This window comes from Crocodylus siamensis, chromosome 1 (assembly GCF_052110815.1).
Source record: "Crocodylus siamensis isolate JL-2025a chromosome 1, ASM5211081v1, whole genome shotgun sequence".
Lineage (NCBI taxonomy): Eukaryota > Metazoa > Chordata > Crocodylia > Crocodylidae > Crocodylus > Crocodylus siamensis.
This window is the reverse complement of record NC_143395.1, coordinates 45,506,602-45,530,336: the sequence shown is the minus strand read 5'-3', so window position 1 is coordinate 45,530,336 and position 23,735 is coordinate 45,506,602. Positions and strand designations below refer to the sequence as shown.

Genomic DNA, 23,735 nt, shown 5'->3' with positions numbered 1-23,735 from the left:
TTTGCAATTGCATAGTTGAAATGAGCCTTCTAAAAGGATTGAAATAATATATAAAATTTGACTTACCTGCTTGAAATGGGAGCTCTACTGTATTTTGTCTATATCTACACTAATATTCTATTAGCTTTTTAAAGACTTGGTTTTCTTTGTAGGAATGTAATGTCAGCCTCCTCTGTAATAGGTATGCCAATATGAATGAGGCTGTTGATATATAACATACTGCTGTACTAAATAAGGGTCCTGATTTGTTGGACCCATCCCCAAACAAACAAAAATTCACTATCTTTTGGATGAGACTGTTTCTTGAATGAGATCATTTAATGGCATACCAATGGCACAAATTGGTCCTGAATTTGGCTAAAACAAATAGCTAACAGGCACTGTAACCACTACTTTGTATTGTGCTTTGTGCATCCAAGGATCTTGGCCATGGGATTCATTTGAAGTGTTGCCTCTTAAGTCCCAAAAGGATAAGGCTCAACATGTAAAGAAAGGAAGAAAAAAAAAAACAATTTTTGTTCTACTTTGTTGGTTCTTTCTTGCTTTTTTTGTGATGATGATAATGCAGTTACTTAGCATGTGATAAGTGCTTTGCACTTCCAGAACTATGTCATAGCAGGAAATAGCCTATCCTTTTCTCTCTCTCTCTCTCTCTCTCTCTTATTTATCCTTCTTACTTTATTGGCAAGGATTTAACTAGCATAGGAAAGGCATGTTGTCATTTTCCCCCTTACAATATCAACTACAAACCTGCCAGAATTTAATAAGTATTGGAACACCTACAGTCTCACACTTGTTTTGACTTGTAGAGCAAGTGCACATAACTTGGAAGATGTAGAGAAATGTAAGTTGAATGAATAACACATGTTTATAAGCTAACTTTTTCATCAAACTGTTAGCTAATGAGGCTAGTCGTTTTCTATATATATATAAATATACATTTAATATAATTAGTTTAGACTATAAAAAGGAATGAAAGATACTGCAGGTTGACTCATTACAGGCGGATTATGTTAGAAGTTTACCCATGGTAATAGAGGACTCCACTGTGTCTTTCTGACAGTAGTGAATGTTAGAGTTTATGTAAAAGACAGGTATTGTAACATACCTGGGAACTCTCGGGAGTATTGTGGAAGATACCTTTCCACTCTGGAGAAGGCAAATCCCAGGAGAAATGATGAAGGAGGTAATCCTCGAGCTTTTTAAAGTATATTTAAAAGAGGAAAAAGTATATTTCCAAAAAAGATGAAAAAGTATATTTTATCACATATCAGGGTTCTAATCCAAGACAATTTTTCATTGACAATCTGAACATTTTTACTAACATCCAAACTTTTCTTCTATCACATATTTTACTGATATAAATTTTACACAATGTAAATATAAATCTTCTGCCAGGTCCTGCTCTGATGCTAATCCCTAGTCAGAAGGGTTGGGTTCACATTTAGGGGTTTAATACCAAACATAGTAAAAACATTTTTTAAAAAGTTTGGTTGTCATTAAAAAGTATTTAGTAAAAAGCATTTTCTTTGGTGGCAAACCTGGTTGACTGAAGCAATGGTTTTACACTATGCTGCCCAGGGGTCTCCTAATCACCTTCATATCCTGCTGCCCACCTCTTATCCTTCCCCCCACCAAATGGAAGGGGGTCCCTGCACAGGCACCAAAGAAACCTACCTACATCCCAGAAATATTGCAGGATAGAAAGCAGCAGTGGCAGCATATGGTTGCGGGGGAGGTGTGGTGGCGGTGGTTAGAGCAGTGGTTCTCAACCTTGCAGCTTTTAATGTGTTGTCTGGGCTGCACCCACACAACTAATTTCCTGTGCATCCATTGGAAAAATGTTTTGTTTTTTAAAACAATGGGCCAGAGCACCATGATGATTAGGATATGGGTTGAGAAACACTACTTTATAAGCTTCCTGCAGGGTGCTGTGCTTCCACCCAGAAACCAGGTGACATTGTTCTTCTCTGCCTGGCCTTCAGCACTCAGTCAGGTTTTTTTCTGAGGGTTCTTGAGTAAAGCAGACTAGTAGTTGCATTTTTACAGACAGTTCAAATTTATTTCCAGATTTCCTGAACAGGTTTTTTTATCCCGACTTTTACTGATTGGCCATAAATTTAAGGACAGTTAGCACCCTTGCCATACACCCTGCTACCTTTCATTCCTGCCTCCAATTTCCCTTTTCTCCTTTATACATAACTGGTGTCTGCTATTTCTTAAAGTTGATTATATTACATTGAGATTTTGAGAGTAGTAGAATACAGGTATCTTACCACTATAAAAACTAGTAACCAATAACTAGAAGTTTTCAAATGTATATTTTGTGAACCCATAAAAGCTAACATTTCTGGTGGTATCCCTTTAGTTTTCAGTGATAAAACTAAAGATACAGAGTGAAGATTTAATAGACTAGACTTAGATCCCTGAATACTAAAAGTTATTATTTTATGAAATACTGAATACTGCAATAGGTTATTTAAACTTAACCATAAGCAATTAAAATATATTCACATTTATAAAAATTCAACAAAATACAATACTGATGCTATGCCCAGGTGGGTTCTAAAAAAAATCTTAATTATAGCCTACCACTCCAAGGTTTCATTCACTGGATCCAGAATGGATCCAGTGAATGAAAGCTTTCTAATTAACTGCACTCAACTTTGGATTGGGCCTTAAGTCATAAACTTCAATAATTCTGAGTGCTTATGAAGATATTATTGAGTTGATTTCTCTTTTACTGAAGCTGGCATGAAAAGCACAACATTTTGTCAAGCCAGTTCTCAACCTTTAGAAAGAATTCTAAATTTCAGACCTGCCAAATTCTATTCAGCTGAGCGGGTAGCTGATTAACCTTGTTGACTCCAGTTCTTGTGAAATGACCCCTCACTTTCATCAATGCAACTGGCATCAGAATGTTACCCAACATGTTTTCTGTTTTGTAATTTAATAAAAAGATTATTATACATAAACACTATTTATATTGCTCTTTCAAAACCACATCTGGAGACCCCTAATTATTTTAAATAAAACAAGCTCAGTAATAATAAATACAGAATCACTCAAATATACAGTACATCAATAAAGCTCTTCTAGGACCATAAGCACTGCAATGAAAATTTAATATTGCTGTACATTTAACTCTCTTTTCTAACTCACAATTTTCACTGTTTTCAGTACTGATTATTTCTGAGTAGGGTCTGGAAAAGTGGTCCATAGAATTCGATCAGGCAGATTAAATTTAGTAATCCAAAAGCTGAACTGTTACATACACATTTAGGTTTTCTATTAGAAGATGCTCTTAATTACTTTGATTTTTAAAGTGTACTTCATAATAGTTCTTCCTAAGAATTCCATTTAACTAAAATGCTTTTATCTTTTAGAAGATAGTGCTCCTTATCTACATGTTGCTGAAGGCATATTGACTTCAACAAGCTTTGGATCAGGTCCTGCAGTTTTAGGGTTTTTGCAGTGCAGCAATAAAATATGTATTTGTTTAGTTAGGTCTAATACTAGCTTCTAAAATTGAGAACCTGTGTAAGCCTGTGCGAATACACAAAGCTTTTAACATACAAGCAGGACATGGTAACACATCCACGTGTATTTGACATATGAAATACGATTGTTTTGCTAAATGTGGCTCTGGCTCTTAATTCCTGATATATTTAATTGAAAATATTTGTATGTTAGAGTAAATGGTTTTATCTTTCTCCTTAGAGCATATCAATCTGCCACCTACATGCCTTTCAGTTTGTTGCCATTTTTTGTTAAATATGGTGTTATATTTTAAAAATTTAAGTAAAGGAAAGACAAATGGATTCTTGGTATTTGAATTTTTGGGGAGAAGAGCAAGAAGGGGGTAAATAGCTGTTTGATGTCTGTCTTTTCACAGTAGCCAAATAGCTAATTCCTGGGGCCTCTGACCTTTCAGTGTCCTGTAACAGAGTATTTGCATTAATCTGTTGCTTATCTGTCACCTACCACATTTGATATTTCCAGCCTCTGCTTCTAATTATCAGTCATTAGAAGCAGCACTGAGTAATTTCAGAAGAAAACTCCTGGAACCTTTGACCTGTTTTTGTCAGATAACCACAAGTATTCACTATAGATAAACTATCATTTCATTGTATTCAAGATGTAAACGAGTGTAGTTTGTAGTGTATCAGTTTACTGTAACCTCTATCACCTTGAAGTGGTTAAAACTGACTGGTTTACTTTCATGCTATGAGAAGAATTCAGAGTCAAATGGTGAAATTTAGTGAGATTAGTATAAATGGCATCTTACAGTCACATGATCTGCAATGGTCATAAGTTTGCTTTTAGATATTTGCAACAGCTAAAAATGACAAGAACCTGATTAGTCAAGTTTCATAACTGTAATATCTTTATGTTAAATTGGGATCTTGGCCCTTACAATAGAGTTTATAAAATAAAACTGTTAAATCTTAATTTTTGTTCAACAGTTTGCTAAAAAACCCCCCCCCAATAATCAAATTAAAAAATAGCGTATGTAACATGCCACATTATGCTGTAGATTGTCCCTTTAAGTCAGTTATTAATGGCTGTTGGTACATTATACATACTCAAACTTGTTCTATACCTTGTTAGAACTTACGTTGAATTGGATATCATTTTTTTCTTTCTTTTTCTTTTTTAAATAATCCATGTATGTGTGTGTGTTGAGGGGACGAAAGGGAGGTTGTTTGATTTTTTCAGGAGATCAAGTCCTTTGGTGTTACAAACCAGCAGAGTTCCATTGATTTGCAATGGAGCCTCATAAATTCATACAAGTGGTGAACTTATACCAGTCTTTTTAAAATATATATAAATGATAACCTACTTTTGTGTGTGTTTTTGTTTATAATGAAGTATAATCTGAATACATTATGAGCTTGAGTGTTTCATTGGTCATATTGATGGGTGGCAAAATATGAGCAGATGGTAAAAGAGCAGTCATATGTTTCAAGAGTCCTTTGTACTGTTGCTGAATGAATTGTCCTGATACAGTATTAAACATTTATATTGGAGATGTGCTTTAAGTTGAAACTTAGAAATCTGAGTCTGGTTAATTATTACAACCAAGGACCTCTTCAGACATTTTTGCAATAGTCAGCATTGGCCTTGATTTTCTAATCAAATATTAATTGGAGTAATCTTATTCTGTTCCACCCACAGTTTCAGAAGGTATACTGAATTTACAAGTTAAAATGCTGGCCCCATGAAGTCAATCCTAAACTCAGTGAGGTTGGGATTTCACCCAGAAATTGTATTTTCAGCTGATCTCTTCATCCAGCTCTTTATTTAACTACTCTTGTTTTTTTGTGGAATTTATCCTTGGTGATTGCAACTTATCTAATTTTAAATTCTGTTCTGGCTGAAGATTAGTCCTCGGGGGATGCATTATAGCAACTAAGCCTGTGTGCGCTTTCCATATGGCAACACTGACTTTTCTTTGGAACTAGATGCAACCTAGATCAGTAATATCTCCATGAGCCATGCTTTAATTATTTTTTCACTAAACAGCAAATAATTATCAGTACTCTTTCAGCAGTTGTGTGTGCTCATGAGAGAATACAATTAATACTGTAACTTGAAGTGCATTGTTATTTGTGTCCAAGTTGCTTAAGTGTTTCCAAACAAATGTTATTAATTAGAATATACTGTCAAGCAACTAGGCAAAAGTAGGCCAAAATCCCCATTTAGAATGCAATATGACGTTCTCAGTGACAGTGATTAGTCCTTAAATAAAAGCTCCTGATTGAATAAGTAGTAACCAGAAATACTGAACCGGGTCCTGATTTAATGTTATTTTTAAATGATTGTATGGACAAAAACTTTGGCACATCTGTATCCATATAGTCTTCCAGAAATGTTCAGTTATTAAAAGCTTACAACAAAGTAGTCATAGAGAAAACAAACCAACCACGAGTAACTTTTTCTTTGCTAAGGCATTTGCATACCTTCATTCTTGCTATATCCTTAGTAAAGAAAGGATATAAATGTTCTTTTCTTCAGAAACAGGTTTACTCTCAGTATACATCTTGCAGTTAAGGAGCTAGCAATGGAGCTACTAAATAGACTGCATCCTGTTTCTCCTCAGTGGCAGCCCATTCATCTTGAGCTATGAGTGGCCAGTTTTCATACTTCTGCCTTTTTTCTCTCTTGACTTTCTCTGCTAGGCTTTTAAAATCACAAATTGTTCACATCTAAATATGGGTTTGAACAAACTAAACCTTAAAGAGGAGTTGTATCATTCTGTGTCAGTAAAGTAATTTCATCTTTACTCCAGTAAAGACACTCTTACAGATAATATATTTTGCACATGACAGTGATTAAGACAAAATTGTCATCAGATTTGCATGTTTTAAGCAATTCCATATAACTGAAAGTCTTTCTGATTAACATTTTTGATGGAGCGACTATTTAGTCCCTAACTATACTTTCATCAGAAGTGACCATAGGTGATGTAACTAACATCTGAAAGGAGGTTCAAAGCTTTTTTTTCAGGGGCAGTTTCCCAACCCTACATTCTGAATATGTACTTACTATGTATGCACTCACAGACATCTAGCCTACTTTCCCTTTTATATCCAGAGTCTAAGCTAGATCCACAAAATAAAAGGAGAAGGTAGAAAGATCGTAGCGGGGCTGAACAGAGCTTGACATGTATATGTTTGTCCAAACTGAGACCCAACTCTGAACATTTGGGTCTGCATCCATCACTAGTAAACAAATGCTGCCTGCTTGGTGGGGTAGATAAAATAGCTTTGCACATCTCAAATCCATTCAGGTACAGAACATGAATGTGGCAGGGATCTGCTGCACCTAATGCCCCATGGGAACTGTACACAGACACATGCACTTGTGTGCGCATGTATTAGAAAAAAGCTTTTAGAGTAAAATTAATCATAAATCATTACCTCTAATTTCCAGAAAATGAGTTTTTTCTTTATATATTTTGATACTTACACTTAAGCTACAGATGTTTATCCTAGGATAAACCATTTTATCCTAGGATAAAGTGCATTGTTCAGACATCCATTTTCCTAGGATAAATCCTAAAAAAAGGTTAATGGGATAAAAAGTACAAACAGTTTATCTTGGGACACCTGAAATTGCATCCAAATGGTTATCCTAGGATAGGATAATTGAATCAGTGGCAGAAAAGCAGCAGTGCATTCAGCTGTTCACTAAATCCTGATTAGAAGGCTGATGTGCATACACACCAGGAAATTTCTGTTCCAGAACTAACACAGGTACAACTAATTCAGAGACAAATGCTATGTACATTCCTAGCCTTATTGCTAAATCCTATTTTATTTTAGGTGCCCAAATGGCACATTCAAACCATAAAACTACAGTTCCTGGTACTTAGGCACAGTTTTAAGTTCAGCCCTATTATGCACACTCCCAATGAATGCACAACAGTCCTGCCTTTTAACTGAGTTTCTGCACAGTGAATTAGGATCAGTTTAATCACATGTGTGAAGCTGAGTAAACCAAATCATTTTATTAGTAAAAAACTAGAACTAGTGAGCATTACAAAGAGGAGAAATTTCCTTCAACCTTTTAGCCCAATAGCCTAGTGGCTATGGCAGTTATCCGGGAGTGGCTTCTAGGTCCACCTCAACAAGAGGTTTGAAATTTGTGTTTTAGCATCTGAGAGAAATGCTCTAACCTCCAGACCCCAGACTCAGCATTACCCAGTCTTCCCTCCAGGCTTCCCTTTGAAACTATCACACTAGTCAGCTAAAAGAGAGGCCAGAAGGGAGAGAATAAGCCAGAGGGTGGCTCAGTAACATGGCAGCTGCCTTCAGGGGCAGGTGATCCTCTAATATGGGGCAGAAACTTTCCCAATGCTGTTTATCCATTTTATCCAATGACTTTTAAATGCAAGGTGCAGTGGGTCAGGCACCAGTTCAAACCCCTTTTGATGAAGTGAGTCTAGAACCTGGCCCCTTGCTCCTGGATAAGTGCTTAAATGACTAATCTATTGGGCTAAAAGTTTGGAGGGCTCCTCTTCTTTGTTTCCTCCTCTATTTTAATTCCAGCAGGCATACACATGGGGGAATTTTACTTCACAAATATAGTTATGTGGCTGTGTACATGTGATTTAGGTGTGTAAAGCAAAATAGTATTTAGCCCTTAGTCTGCCAAAAATGTTCATTCCTGAAACTAGGGGAAAAGTTCAGCCAGTGTCAGATGATTCATCCTGATTTACTTTTCTGGAAGATCTGGCTTACTATCCTTACTGTCCTGATCAACTAATTACCATGTTAGATTTAGCCTCTGCTGGAATTGTATAGCAAGTACAAGGCATAACTAGAGAAAAGACAGAGAATAAATGTATTTAAATGCTTTATTTGCAGTGTGAGTGCCAAAACCACTTAGCTCTGACCGGTGGTTCTCTTGCTCAGACCACCGACAAGAGGACACTTACACCATAAGATGACAGCATGTGTTAATTTATATTGCAGTAGCTGCTTCTTAAGTGTACTATAACTGTTACATATTTAACATCAGAATTTATTGCCTCAGACAGGAGTGGTCCACTCTCTCTCTTTTCTCTTCTGATTATTACTTCAATATTGTACTCCAAACTCATCTATGGCTCCCAAATAATTGCTTCTGTATGTATAGTCTCTGATCCTTCTGCAACTTTCATTTTGTCCATATTTCTTTACAACATGCCCCCTTTCAGCTTTATTGATGTTCTTTCCACTCTGGCCTCTGTAATTTGTATAAAACCACTGAGGTTTTTTCCTTTTGAACTGAAGACACTTGGCTTGTGAAGTTTCCTTTAACTGGAAGTATGTCTGGGTTTGTGGTTTTATTATTTGCACAGTTTTCTATCATCCTGTTTGTTTGGTTTTCATTTCTAAGCATAGCGAATGTTCAGTTAATCATGGGAAATGTATAATTTTATTGCTTTAATGTAATTACATTTTTTTAATAGTTGAAAGAGACAAGGACTTTTCTCATCAGCGAAGGCATTACAAAGAATTTCGGTTTGACCTGACTCAAATCCCACATGGAGAAGCAGTGACAGCAGCTGAATTCCGGATTTACAAGGACCGAAGCAGCAGTCGGTTTGAGAATGAAACCATTCAGATTAGCATATATCAGATCATCAAGGAATACCCAAACAGGTACTCTTTGTGTGAGTGTGTGTGTATTACATTTCAAATAATTTCTCATGTTTGCACTCTCTAAAATGGAGGAATAATACCCAGTCAGCTTTCAGGAATGCACCTTCTGCAAGATCTTGTTTCTTGTCAGTTAATTTTACAGATGTTATTTCCTAGAAAACAATAACAAAGACCGGGCTAGAAAAAAAATACCTGGCATGAAACGATTTCAGTGTCACAGAACCTTAAATTTTCCCAACTGATTATCTAATCTGCATATCCACTGTCCCTTTTTCTGTGTGCAGGCATGTAGCTAGATTAAGTTCACAGTTCTGGATGAACAAAGATGGAATCACATGCACAATTTAAGTGTCCAAGAAAATATATCCCTCATTGAAATAGGGAACACCACAAGCCAAGTGTCACTGTGAAATTTAAAAGGACACACTTTATGGTTCAACTTCATTTATTTTTGCAGAAGCAAAAGCTGTATTCATTTTTAACTGTCCAGGACTAATATGTATAATTAACTTAGATTAGGTCATGTATACACTTTATAATAAGATATTGCACATAAGCTAAAAGTGAATGGGAAGACAGCAATTACAAGTGGACGAGGCAATATTCTAAGTTTACAGAAAGCTCTGTGGAAGAAGTTTTCAAGATATACACCACTAAAACAGGTTTTCAAAGGACCTCAGCATCCAAAGCATCCCATTAGAATCAGCAGCAGACCCAAGATGCTACCAAGTAAAGCTGTGCAAATAAAAGATTTTTCAATTGAGACACCAAACAATAAAATTATAAAAAGAAGAAAAAAAAGAACAATGCCAGATTAATGATCTGGGGTTTTTTTACCACCAGAAAGAAGAACCCTCCCCACCTCAATTTTGTGTGGGACAAATTAAACATTAAAGAAATCATGTCCTTTCTGGCCATTAAAATAAAAAAGCAAAATAGTGTAAACTAAGACCTACATTTTAAGTTGGACTGACAGAAAACCCAAAACAAATAAACAAGCTCCTCCCCACCCCACTCCCAAAAAATAAACCCAGCAAGGAGGAGAATACCTGGTGAAAGTCCCACCTTTTACCAAATACCACAGGAGTTAGGCATTTATCCAGGATGTGGCAAGACAGGGTTCAAATCCCATCTCTGCTTGATGGGATTTCTTCTTCTTTTATTCTCCTACAGGGAAGCTTAACCACTAGGCTTTAAAGATATTTGTACTTTCTCCTGCTGGCCCTGTGAATATTTAGGGATTTTATATCAAGTTTATTTCAAGTCAAAAGAGATTAAAAGCAACTTAATCCAGAACAGCCCTTCTAGGGCCACACTACATGAATGGGGATCCAACTTGCAAAACCATTTGAAAGAACTGCAACAATAGGCTCTGAAAAGAGGCTGTGAAGCGGTAGAGAGCCTAAGGGAAGGGTATCTTTTAAGTAGATATATATCAAGGTGTCAATGAAATAAGGTCTTTGTCTCTAACCCAAAAAGATTGTGAAGTAATGGTAAGGGGTAATTTTCTAACCTTTTGATGTTCTGGACTTTTTCAGTAACTGTTTCCTAACAAATTACTCCACTGAGAGAGGAAAAACTTCTAGTGCTCTGAGATTAATCTGAATGTCTAACAAGTACCCAAACCTGCTACTGTGAGAATAAGCATACGCCCTATATAATAGCTACAGTGTATGATAGTCTGCTGATCTCTGGGCGTATCTACATGTTGCCCTATGTCACTGTACAACATATTACAGTGATGTCATGATGTAGTGATCATGTGAGTCTACACATGATTGGCAGCTACTTTGCTGTAGTGGCATGCACCCCTGTTCCAGTGTGCTGCTATGGCAAAGTAGCAGCGAAAACTAACAATGTGTTGTGCGCACGGAACAGTACAGGCAGTTACTGCACCATGCTTTAGTACATCCTTAGTTCAAAAGGAAGTACTAAATCACGGCGCCATAACAACATCACTGTAGGGCAACATGTAGATGCGCCATATAAATTTCAAAGTCTTCACTTATGTTAGGTTCATGAACATACAAACTCTTGATGCTGATGGTCTTGCTAGTCTTGAATGTTTAATTGTGTACAGGCAGATGTCTCAGGGGGACAAGCTGGACAGTAGAATTGGGGAAGGTTCACATGCTACATCCAAAGTTCATCTTGGCTGATGTACATTACTTAGGTTTGAAACCTGGAGAGTTTGTTGGTCTCTCACCTGCTTCTAGATGTCCAGGTCGCAACAGTTGCCCAAAATGTTTTTATCATTTGTGCTTGGCAAAAAAATGTATATCCTTTGTTTTTGAGTGTAGACCTCATTAGAGTGATTCATTATTCTACCATCTAAAGGTTGTACTGGTCATATGGGACTACTTGTTATAAAGATAATTGCAGTTGCTTATTGCTTAATATGCAGTAGCTACATTGATCAGTTAGTTTCTGAGTGAAGCTAGACATGGTTATTGACACACAGGGCCTCAGACTGACTCTTGCTGACCTCAAAAACCTGTCTTCTTGTGTTATATTGCGTCATCTGGAGTCAGCAGAGTGACTTCTATTTCAGCTTGGAAAGTGATGGGGGGTGGGGGGATGTTTGATAAAGGGTCCTAAATTCTGGGACATCTCATACCTTTTGACCATGAGAAGTGAGATCTTCTAGATTTTAGTTGCTCAGGAATGTTTATTTGTAGTCTCAGATATTATTCTGTCAATGGCTGTGTGCCACTAACATAAGTGAATTGAATTCTCTTGGAGTTTGCTGAATGACAGCAGTAGACATTGATGTCTCTATTTAATCCAAGAATATGTGAAGCAGAACCAATGGCAATGCAAACTGTCCTATGCATTCCTGCCAATGTGCCCTAGCCTGAGGTGGATTGGCTGTTTCTAGTTCTGGAAGTCACATTTATACGGAATACCTCCTTAGTCAGAGTCTGCTAGCAGACAGCCATCATCTTAACTCAGCTTAATTCATCTTGCATTAGGGAATTCTCAGACAGCATAAGAATGCCATGGCAGCTCCTTCAAATGATGGTGTGAAGCTGGAGATAAAGGAGCACTTGGAAGACAGCTCTGTGTAATTTCAAAGTGGTCATGATCTGGTTTGGAACAGATCTTTTCCAGAATCAAGGGGTAAGAAAGTAAAAGACAGCTTTTTTACTGCCTTTATCTCCCCAACCAAGCTTTTTGCTGAGCAAAGTCATAAGATATGGAGCTGCATACATTTTTTCCTGAGATTCCTGGGTTTATTGGTTTTTTTGTTGTGGACAGCTGACTCCAAGGGAGTGGACTAAGACCACGAAACTCATTTCATGTAGATAATCAATAGTCTTTACGCAGGGAAAATCCTTCTGCAGTTCCTGGAGATACATTAATATGGCAACCTTTTTTTTTCACTTAAATTCTGCATAAAGATGTTAAGTTTCCATTTCAGGCTACTTCATATCATTTAATTTTTTCTTTACATATGGTTAGCTACTCTTTTATAGGAAACATGAATTTTACATATTTGGAGCTGCATTCCAATTCTGCCTTTCATTCACAATGCACCCAATGTTGCTTTTCAGTCAATAATGGAGCATTTTGAGGTAGAAAATTAATAAAAAATGTGGTGCACAGTTGGGTTCAGTGGTCTCAAGTGAAGGGTGAAATCCTGGCCCCATGTAAATTAATGGCAGCCTTCCCAGTGACTTCACTGGAATACAGGATATCATCCTGAATTTGTAACAAACTGAGAAAAAAATCAAGTTATAAGTAACCTCCTTTTTCATTGTAAATATTTTGCAGTTCTTTAGGAAGTTCTGTTGACCTGGGCTACATTCCTAACAGAGATCCAGAAGTGAAAGGCTCTATATCTTATTACCAGACCCTTGAGACATCATTTCTAGTTTTCTGTAGTTTCCTAAAATGAATTATTTGTTCATCTGCCAAACCAAAGGGGAAGAATAATCAATCTGTTGGATCCAGTTACATTACTTGATCACCTTGCATGAGGAAAGGTTGAAATACCAATCCCAAAGAGTAGCTGTGTTCATGTCTGTTGCAGTGGTATAAGCAGAATAAGTTAAATTGTCTAACTCTGAAACTGCTCCTGGGCCAAAACTCTTTTTGGAAAATTTGCCCCTAATAATGATCTGGGGTCTAGACCCATTATAAGACCTTATTTTCTTCCTGTATAAAAAGGCACTGATCAAATTGACATTTGAAGGGATGTATCTGAGGACATGTTTTGGATTTTTTCTGGTACCAGTCCAAAGCTGGGATTTTATTTCATCATTAGTATAGAAGCCATCAGCTTTGAGGATCAGACAGTAAAAATACAAATATACAATGAGCAATGTTGCAAAGATAAAAGGTGAAGTCCAAACCCTGTACAATGGACCTTTTTGCAAGGACAGCAAATTTGAATGCTAGTGTGAGTTCTAAAGAAAAACATTTTTAACAGTCGTTATAACATATACTCCTTTGTATGAAGTCTGTCTGAAACTACTGGGACATTTATTATCAGTTTAAAGTTGTTTCAAATTTGTTTGTTTTTAAAACTTACTATAAAACCCTTTTTCACTAAATGTTTTTCCTGTTTACATGTTTACTGTGTTGAGTAATTTATTATAGGGTACTTTTACATGTGTAGTGGGGGTGAGGGGAAGTGCTGCTATAGTCTCATAGTTTCATAGTAGCTAGAGTTGGAAGGGACCTAGGTAGATCATCTAGTCCGACCCCCTGCCTTGGCAGGAAAGAGCACCGGGGTCAGATGACCCCGGCAAGGTGCTCATCTAACTTCCTTTTAAAAATCCCCAGGCTAGGAGCCTGCACCACTTCCCCTGGAAGCCGGTTCCAGGCCCTAGCCGCCCTGACTGTGAAGTAGCGCCTCCTAATATCTAATCTAAACCTACCCTCCGCCAGCTTGTGACCGTTATTCCTGGTCACTCCTGGCAGCACACGGGGGAACAGGGACTCCCCCAATACCTGCTGATCCCCCCTGACCAGTTTGTAGCAGGCCACAAGGTCCCCCCTTAACCTTCTCTTGTGGAGGCTAAACAGGTTCAGGTCCCGTAGCCTCTCCTCATAAGGCCTGCCCTGCTGACCCCTGATCATACGAGTGGCCCTCCTCTGAACTCTTTCCATATCGTCCACGTCCCTCTTGAAGTGTGGCGCCCAGAACTGGATGCAGTACTCCAGCTGCGGCCTGACCAGTGCCGCATAGAGGGGGAGGATCACCTCCCTGGACCTGCTCGAGATGCATCTGTGGATGCATGACAGGGTACGGTTGGCCTTCTTGACTGCCTCCCCACACTGCTGGCCCATGTTCATCGTGGAGTCAATGACGACTCCAAGATCCTTTTCCGTCTCCGTGCTGGCAAGAGGGGAGTTCCCCAACCTGTAAGTGTGGTGCCGGTTCTTCCTCCCCATGTGCAACACCTTGCACTTATCAGTGTTAAACCCCATCCTATTCTCATCCGCCCACCGTTGCAACCTGTCAAGGTCAGCTTGTAGCCTATTGCACCCTTCTAGTGCACCCACATCCCCCCACATCTTAGTGTCATCAGCAAACTTGAACAGGGTGCTTTCTACCCCCTCATCCAAGTCACTGATGAAGATGTTGAACAGTGCGGGCCCGAGGACCGAGCCCTGCGCAGCCCCACTGCCCACGTCCTTCCAGGTCGAGAAGAACCCATCCACTACCACCCTCTGGGTGCGGCCCTCCAACCAGTTAGCGACCCATTTGACTGTGTGGGCATCGACACCACAGTCTCCCAGCTTTTTGATGAGGACAGGGTGAGAGACAGTGTCGAAAGCCTTCCGGAAGTCCAGAAAGACTACATCCACAGCAACCCCTGCGTCTAATGATTTGGTGACCTGATCGTAAAAGGCCACCAGGTTGGTCTGACAAGACCTGCCACTGATGAACCCATGTTGGTTGCCCCTGAGCATGCATTCCCCCGCAAGGCCCTCCTGGATGTGTGCCAGGATAATTTTTTCAAAGAGCTTACCCGGGATTGAGGTCAGACTAACTGGCCTGTAATTTCCCGGGTCCTCTTTTTTTCCCTTTTTGAAGATAGGGACCACACTGGCCCTCTTCCAGTCCTCCGGCACCTCACCAGAGCACCACGAGTGCTCATAGAGCCACGCCAGGGGTCCCGCAATGACCTCGGCCAGTTCCTGTAGAACCCTAGGGTGAAGATCGTCCAGACCAGCGGACTTGAACACGTCCAGCCTCTCCAGAAGTACCCTAACTAACTCCTCGCTAACCCCTGGCCCAGGCGTGTCTCTCCTGGGGCCCGAGGGGGGCCCAGCAGGGAGGTGGCTGAACTGGTCCCTACTTAGGAAGACGGAGGCAAAGAAATCGTTAAATATGTTAGCTTTGTCATCTGGCATGACGACTAAGTTGCCCATCGTGTCCTGCAGGGGCCCCACATTACCCGGGACCCTCTTTTTACCCCCTATGTATTTGAAGAAGGACTTCTTATTGTCCTTAATCCGGGAAGCTAGTCCTATCTCCATCTCTGCCTTGGCCTTCCTGACTGCCCCCCTACATCCTTGGGCGACTGTAACATAGTCCTTCTTGGTGATGACCCCATCCCTCCATTGGGTGTATGCCTCCCTTTTAGCAAGAAGACATTCCCAGATGCTCCTAGTGAGCCATGGGGGTTTATGTGCCCTCCTGCTCCCTTTGACCCTTGTTGGGATTACCTCCCTTTGGGCATGGAGGATCGTCTCCTTAAGGAGCAACCACTCACCTTGGACATCTGGCTCCCTTCCCCTCTGGGTCCTCAGCGCTTCCCCAACTATCCTCCTTAGCTTGTTGAAGTCAGCCCTCCTAAAGTCTAGGGCTGTTGCCTTGCTGCAGCCCTTTGCCACCTTACGCTGGATGGTGAATTCCAGCAAGCGATGATCACTGTCTCCCAGGTGGCCCATCACCCGCAGCCCCCTCACCAGGTTGTCACCCATGGCCAGCACCAGGTCCAACAAGGCGTCTCCCCTGGTGGGGCTATGTCTCTTGTATCAGCATACCTGCACTTAAAACTGGCAGCAGAGACACTTGAATTAAAGCTTGCTCAATGAGCTTTAGTTCAAGTGCTCCTACCACCATTTTTAAGCATGGGGATGCTGGTACATGAGGCACAGGAAGTAATTGCCACACTCCGGAAGACTCAATTAATCAAATAAGCTCCGACGCTCAGGATTTCCAGTGTGTCAGAGCAGCTTCCGCACTCATTGCTTAGGTTCCCATAAGTTGCTCCTGGGTCATCTTGTCCAATCTCTGCTCCCCCATCTCTTGCCCCAAAATTAAAACGCCGTAGAATATAAAATATCTGTCCTCCAAATGAGTTTACATAAATGTTCCTTTGGGCGCATTTGTTACTGAAGGATAACGAATTATTGATAAATAATCATCTTAAATGAGTATCCCATTTACAGCTAGACTTTTAACTTTTAAAGTTCTGGTAAAACTGCTTATTAGAGAAAAAAATTGGCTCTAGAGGATACTGTTTATGAGCTTGTGGTGCGTTGTTAATTTGTTCAGTTCTTGAGTAGCAGGTCAGGGTCTCTTGAATTGTATGATTGTTTTCATGTTAGTTATACCCAGAGGGAGCAGTACATTTTCTTCTTGTGTGGCCATTAACACATTTCCACTATAATAGATTAGTTAGGAACATAGTACAAAAATGTCACCACTGCAAGTCTAACTTAACAGAGACAATGGGGAGAATTACAAAATGTAATTAAGTGTTTTTTTGTTTTCAAATGGCAATTTCTTTACCATAATCACATTTTTCTAGCTCTAATCCTTTGAACATTTGCACACTAGAATACATGTGTATGTAGTTTCTTTAAGCTCAGTCAGTCTGATGTTCAGAGTTGCTGAAACTTGTTGATCCCATTGACTACTACAAGTGCTGCAGGGGCTTAAAAACTGAGGATCACAGATGCAGAAATTACTCACATGTGTAAGCATTTGTAGGATCCAAGCCTGCATTTACATCTAAAAATGAGCAGCGAGTCATGGGTAGTTACTATTTACACTGCCATTGTAACATCTTTGTGCATGAAGGATGCAGTAGCACTTGCCTGAGGCCACCATCATTTTAGTGGGTTTGTTTTATAAGCTCATTGTCAACTGTAACCTATTTTCCTAAAACCTATGTTTGTTCTGTGCTTAACAATATAGTTTGTTCTGATGCAGCAATATAGAGGAATGGGTCAAGCCTGCTGTGACTCATTTACCATTGTGAAACAACTGATATTTTAAATAAAATGTTTTTTTTTAAATGATGTTTTGGTGACTAATGATGGCAGAAAACATCAATTCATTTCGTATGCTGAAGATTATTAGTAACAAGAATAAACAGAGAGAAGAAAGTTTGATAAGAACAAGCGCACCGCTTTGAAGAACGTAAACTCGTGGTGCTCTGGCGAGGTGCCGGAGGACTGGAAGAGGGCCAATGTGGTCCCTATCTTCAAAAAGGGAAAAAAAGAGGACCCGGGAAATTACAGGCCAGTTAGTCTGACCTCAATCCTGGGTAAGCTCTTTGAAAAAATTATCCTGGCACACATCCAGGAGGGCCTTGCGGGGGAATGCATGCTCAGGGGCAACCAACATGGGTTCATCAGTGGCAGGTCTTGTCAGACCAACCTGGTGGCCTTTTACGATCAGGTCACCAAATCATTAGACGCAGGGGTTGCTGTGGATGTAGTCTTTTTGGACTTCCGGAAGGCTTTCGACACTGTCTCTCACCCTGTCCTCATCAAAAAGCTGGGAGACTGTGGTGTCGATGCCCACACGGTCAAATGGGTCGCCAACTGGTTGGAGGGCCGCACCCAGAGGGTGGTAGTGGATGGGTTCTTCTCGACCTGGAAGGATGTGGGCAGTGGGGTTCCGCAGGGCTCGGTCCTCGGGCCCGCACTGTTCAACATCTTCATCAGTGACTTGGATGAGGGGGTAGAAAGCACCCTGTTCAAGTTTGCTGATGACACTAAGATGTGGGGGGATGTGGGTGCACTAGAAGGGTGCAATAGGCTACAAGCTGACCTTGACAGGTTGCAACGGTGGGCGGATGAGAATAGGATGGGGTTTAACACTGATAAGTGCAAGGTGTTGCACATGGGGAGGAAGAACCGGCACCACACTTACAGGTTGGGGAACTCCCCTCTTGCCAGCACGGAGACGGAAAAGGATCTTGGAGTCGTCATTGACTCCACGATGAACATGGGCCGGCAGTGTGGGGAGGCAGTCAAGAAGGCCAATCGTACCCTGTCATGCATCCACAGATGCATCTCGAGCAGGTCCAGGGAGGTGATCCTCCCCCTCTATGCGGCACTGGTCAGGCCGCAGCTGGAGTACTGCGTCCAGTTCTGGGCGCCACACTTCAAGAGGGACGTGGACAATATGGAAAGAGTTCAGAGGAGGGCCACTCGTATGATCAGGGGTCAGCAGGGCAGGCCTTATGAGGAGAGGCTACGGGACCTGAACCTGTTTAGCCTCCACAAGAGAAGGTTAAGGGGGGACCTTGTGGCCTGCTACAAACTGGTCAGGGGGGATCAGCAGGTATTGGGGGAGTCCCTGTTCCCCCGTGCGCTGCCAGGAGTGACCAGGAATAACGGTCACAAACTGGCGGAGGGTAAGTTTAGATTAGATATTAGGAGGCGCTACTTCACAGTCAGGGCGGCTAGGGCCTGGAACCAGCTTCCAGGGGAAGTGGTGCAGGCTCCTAGCCTGGGGATTTTTAAAAGGAAGTTAGATGAGCACCTTGCCGGGGTCATCTGACCCCGGTGCTCTTTCCTGCCAAGGCAGGGGGTCGGACTAGATGATCTACCTAGGTCCCTTCCGACTCTAGCTACTATGAAACTATGAAACTTGTATATGATCATATTATCTATATTACAGTAGTGTTTTGGAGTGCTAGTCATGGATTGGACCCCTATTATGCTAGGCCCTTTATTAACACAGAACAAAAAGGTGATCCATGCTGAAGAGTTACAAAAAATGTTTCCCTGAAGTTACCAGGACTATCTAGCTAAACACTTTGGTCATGTTAAGATAGTAGCAGTATCTATTAATAGATAATAGTAGTGCACAGCTGTCAGTCTTTCAGGATTATGGTGCATGCATAACAGGTCACCAGGATCTTCAACATGTACACCTAGGCAGGAGTATGCAAGATTGGAGGCTGTCCAGATCTTTCATTCACCCTTTAGACCACTGAAACACTATCCAAAGGCCAGACCAAGTCCAGATATTCAGTGCCTCCATGGCTATAGTTTTTTGGATGTCCAGGTCTCCTACATGGCAGACAAAGACTGCCGCTGAACCACAATGGCAAAATTGTCCTCAAACATTGGAAAGAGGATCTAAAACTGGAACTCAAAAATTATTTAACCATCTCTGCACTGTGCTGGGAGCAGGCTAATTGGCACTGTAACTTAGTAGTGGTACTTAGCCTGCCCTGGTGTTGTGCAGACTTCACTACATAGGTTCTGCTTTGGGACCTAGTGTGCACAGAGCACTCTGGTATGCCTGAAGATGCTGGAAGGGAGGTGTTCCAGCCCATATCTCCTATTGTATGTAAAGTGCAGAAAAGCCATCTTGTACTCATGGGATTTTCTGTACCAGCCATTAATATTTATTTGAAAAAATGGATAAGCAACACTGGAGTAGGGGGAAGGCCTAGAGCAAAAGCCCAGGATGCCCTGCTTTCCAGGGCACTGTTGCTTTTACTGAGCCACTTTCCCTCTGGCTTACCTTCCTCCTACTGACTCAAGGGCAAATTGACTCCTTTCAGTCAATGCTGCAGGAGCAGCAGCTGGAAACTTTTTGTAAGTCCCTGAAGTAACAAAGAGTTCTCCCTGTCTCTTACCCTCTGTGCTCAGAGGGATGTCTCCTCCCCAGCCCCTTCTCCCTATCACTGGGTCTGCCCTGACCTTGCATATTTTCCCTTTTGACTGCTCAGTGGAACAGCTTCAAGAAGTGGGTTGGAGGGTGCTCTGGCTATGGCCTTGTGATTAGAGTAATTTGCTGAAAAGTAAGAAAAGAAGATCCAAACCTCTTATAGGCGGGAAAAGCCTACAACTTGGGTCTGCCAGACCCTGGGAAAGTACCCTAGCCACTAGGCTGTTGAGCTAAAAGGTTGAGGGCCTCTTTTCTCCTCCAGCGTTAAACAGTTGCTAGTTGTGTTTTTTCTCCAACCACACTTTCAGGAAATTGCACACAGTTACATACCTACCTGAGCAATCATAGCCCCTCACAGACCACATATGTCCATGGTGAGTCTCCTGAGCATGCTGAGAAGGACAAGTGCAAAACCAGAACAGCAAATGACCCTGAAATCTGCATACGTAATGAAATAACACTTGGATACATTTTGATGTATAAGTAGCACTGAGGCATATAAAGATAAATGAAATTTGGCCTTATCAGTCAGCATTTCAGACAGTCCATATCCATGAGTAACCCTCTGATATACCAATACAGTTACAAGAAAGGCCCATCAAAGAGCTAAGCCTCCCTGCCCATTTGTATTCTGAGAGATTGCTGTGAGGAAGCACAGGAAACAATGATTTTGTTATGTCCTAACCTTCAGCCGTTTGTTTTTAAATTAGGGATGCAGACCTGTTCCTGTTAGACACAAGAAAGGCTCAAGCTCTGGATGTGGGCTGGCTTGTATTTGATATCACAGTGACCAGCAATCATTGGGTGATTAACCCACAGAACAATTTAGGTTTGCAACTCTGCGCTGAAACTGGAGATGGTAAGTTATAGATAATAACTAATTTTGTATTGAGGGTCTAATTCTGTAAGCCAGTTTTGTGCAGGGCACATTTTAACTTTAATGGGTGAGTATTGCATTTACTTATGAGATGAGAATGTTAATTTTTCCTGTCAGTCCCATATTTGCCATAATTTAGATTGTTTTTAGTGGTAGAGAGCGTGGTGATTATACAAGCTGAAGTGAACCTAGTTATATAAAACTAAGGTTTAAGTAAGGCTTATTGTATGGCACTTGCACTGGTGATTACATATAAGATATACTTCCTTGATATTTAGACAGGGTTTTGTTTAAAAATAAATAAATACATTTTATCCCGGTGGGACATTTCTGCATTTTCCAGCCAAGGAAAGATTATCTCAGTCACCCTTTGCTGAAAATCCTGAGTGTTTAGAGTTTTTAGGCACCCACTGTATCTTCAAAACCATTTGCAGTACTGCCTTTATACTGTTCTCCACAAACTGCTATCTGGCTGCTGATATAGAGGAGTAAAGAAAAGAATCTGAGTTGATTGGGGAATGTTTCTTCATCCTTGAAGAATATTTGAAATTTCAACAATTTGACTGATCCTCAACTGGGATGAAAATTTGAAATCCTGAACATTTCCTTGAACAGAAAATCCTAACACATATTAACATTGAATAAATGGGTTTTTTAAAATCTAATATAAAATCTAGTATGGCATACTACTATGCCATACTAAGGTTTTTTAGCATGCATTTAAATTTTAAAATTTTGAACTAGAATTTTAAAATAAACAATTGCTTAGAAGAACCTTAACCTGGATTAAAATGTCAAAATGGGGTATCCAAGAACTTTCAAACTTTTACCAAAGATTTTTATATGGAATTTTTTTGAAACAAATTATTTCCTGCAGACAGTTTTGATTTAATCAGCATTTTCCAGCAACATTCTCCAGCAAAAAAAAGTGTTTAATTGGCCAAATTCCAAAGAAAATCCTTGAACCTGGTATAGAAAGTTGGGAGAATAATGCCCCCCTTTTTATAATGACATTCTTCCTTTATTAGCTTCAGGGTTAGAAATGGGTAGAGTATAATTCCAACATGCTGCTGAACAAAAAATGAGAAACCAGACTCCTGTTACCCCATATCAAATCCTCCCTCATATCCGTACAGTTATATTGTACACCAGCAGTTTATTCTATGGTTGTCTGTACACAATTTTTAAGGTTTCATGATTAGGAGTGATGGGCTCAAAAAAAAAAAGTGGCTGAGATTTTTTTTCTTGGATGGAAAATGTAGAAATAACCCGCTTAGTCATTAAAAAGCATGCGTCTTTAACACATGTAGTATAGTGCATATTCCTGTAAAAGAAAATTTGGCTATAGCTTATACATCATTGACAACTCTCTAAAAGCTCGTAATCATGCTAGATCTCTGAAAAGATTTAAGTAGTACATACTACCTCACAAAAAATACTTGGATGTAACTTTTGCCTTGTCAGCTATTTGTGCCAGAGATAAACTGATCTATGATATCAATTCAATGACATAAAGTTAATATGGAGAAGAAGAACTATTGGGGTCAGGATTTATATTTTTGGGGTTTTTTCCTCTGATCATTTTCAGTCTTAGAAAGTTAGACTCTCAATCACTCCTGCATGTCTCTTTCCAAGTCTAGACTTTTGCCTTATAAAGCTATTATTCCTTTTTATTCTGATCTAGGAGTTCCTTTCCTAAATTTGTTGTAGAAGAAGATGTGTTCAATAAATACAGCAATCTTAAGTAAATGAGACTTATTTGATTCAGCAGTTAAAAAGAGAAGAAAATCTTCTGTAAACTAGGCTTGGTTGCTATTATACGATACTACAAACACAGTAAGTGTGTAAGAGTTATCAGTAGGAATACCTTTGATGGAAAGTATTTATCCATTTGTAAATATTTGTAGATTAGGGGCTTAAGATGATAACCACACATTGGTACTAGGTAGTAAAGAACTAAGGGTTAATCCAAAGGGACCTAAGAGCATTTATAGATGTGCTCTGGGAGACGTGTGGATGGGGGGGGGCTTTAATTAGCATGTTAATTAAAAGCACCCCAAGCATCATGTGTATCAGCATCCCCATGCTGAAAAATGGTGGTGGGGCACTTTGAACTAAAGCTCATAGAATGAGTTTTACTTAAAGTGCCCCCGCCACCATTTTTCAGGACAGGGGCTAATCCTAGAGAAACCTACATTAGGTATTTAATTTACCCCCTTAAAGTCCCATAGGTGTCTACAATTCTGCTGTTGGGTTTGTACACAACCATCCAGTTCTGATGTCTAAAACTTCATGGGATTCATCAACTAGGTAATCCACACTCTGTTTTGGTTATTTTCAATATGTGCTTTTCAGATTGGAAAACACTGTTATTCAGGATGTATGTGATTTTACCCATTGATTCAGCTGTTAGAACACTCTCCATGAAATCAATCTCTTTGTCTGCATTTAAAACCCATGGATGTGTTTACATGTGCTCAGGGGTGGGGAGAGGGGAGGTGCTTTAATTAGAGCAGATCTCGGGAGCTGCTATAATTAAAATGCCCACAACATCTTGTGAATTCAGTGTCCCATGCTTCAAACTGGTGGCAGAGGAGCTTTAAGTTGAGCTTTAATGAGCTTTAAAGGACTCCTGCTGCCATTTTGAAGTGTGGGGACCCTGAATACACATGATGCCGAGGCTGCTTGAGTGCAGTCATTACCATGCTCCAGCAGACTCGATTCGATGAGTCTGCTCTGACGCATGCTAATTAGAACACATTAGAGCAGGTGTCAGGCACATGTGTAGGTGCCCCATATGTCCTACCTCAGAGGATACCACCCTAAC

General features: G+C 40.2%; 1 protein-coding gene across 1 annotated transcript in view; it reads left to right on the top strand.

Annotated features, from left to right (window-relative positions):
* Window positions 1-23,735, top strand: part of BMP5 (bone morphogenetic protein 5) — an 83,323-nt gene that overhangs the window by 19,093 nt on the left and 40,495 nt on the right. Inside the window, exons 2-3 of the mRNA XM_090034148.1 lie at window positions 8,960-9,152; window positions 20,742-20,890. Coding sequence (XP_089890274.1) covers window positions 8,960-9,152; window positions 20,742-20,890 — 342 coding nt within the window. The remainder of the gene's footprint in view (window positions 1-8,959; window positions 9,153-20,741; window positions 20,891-23,735) is intronic.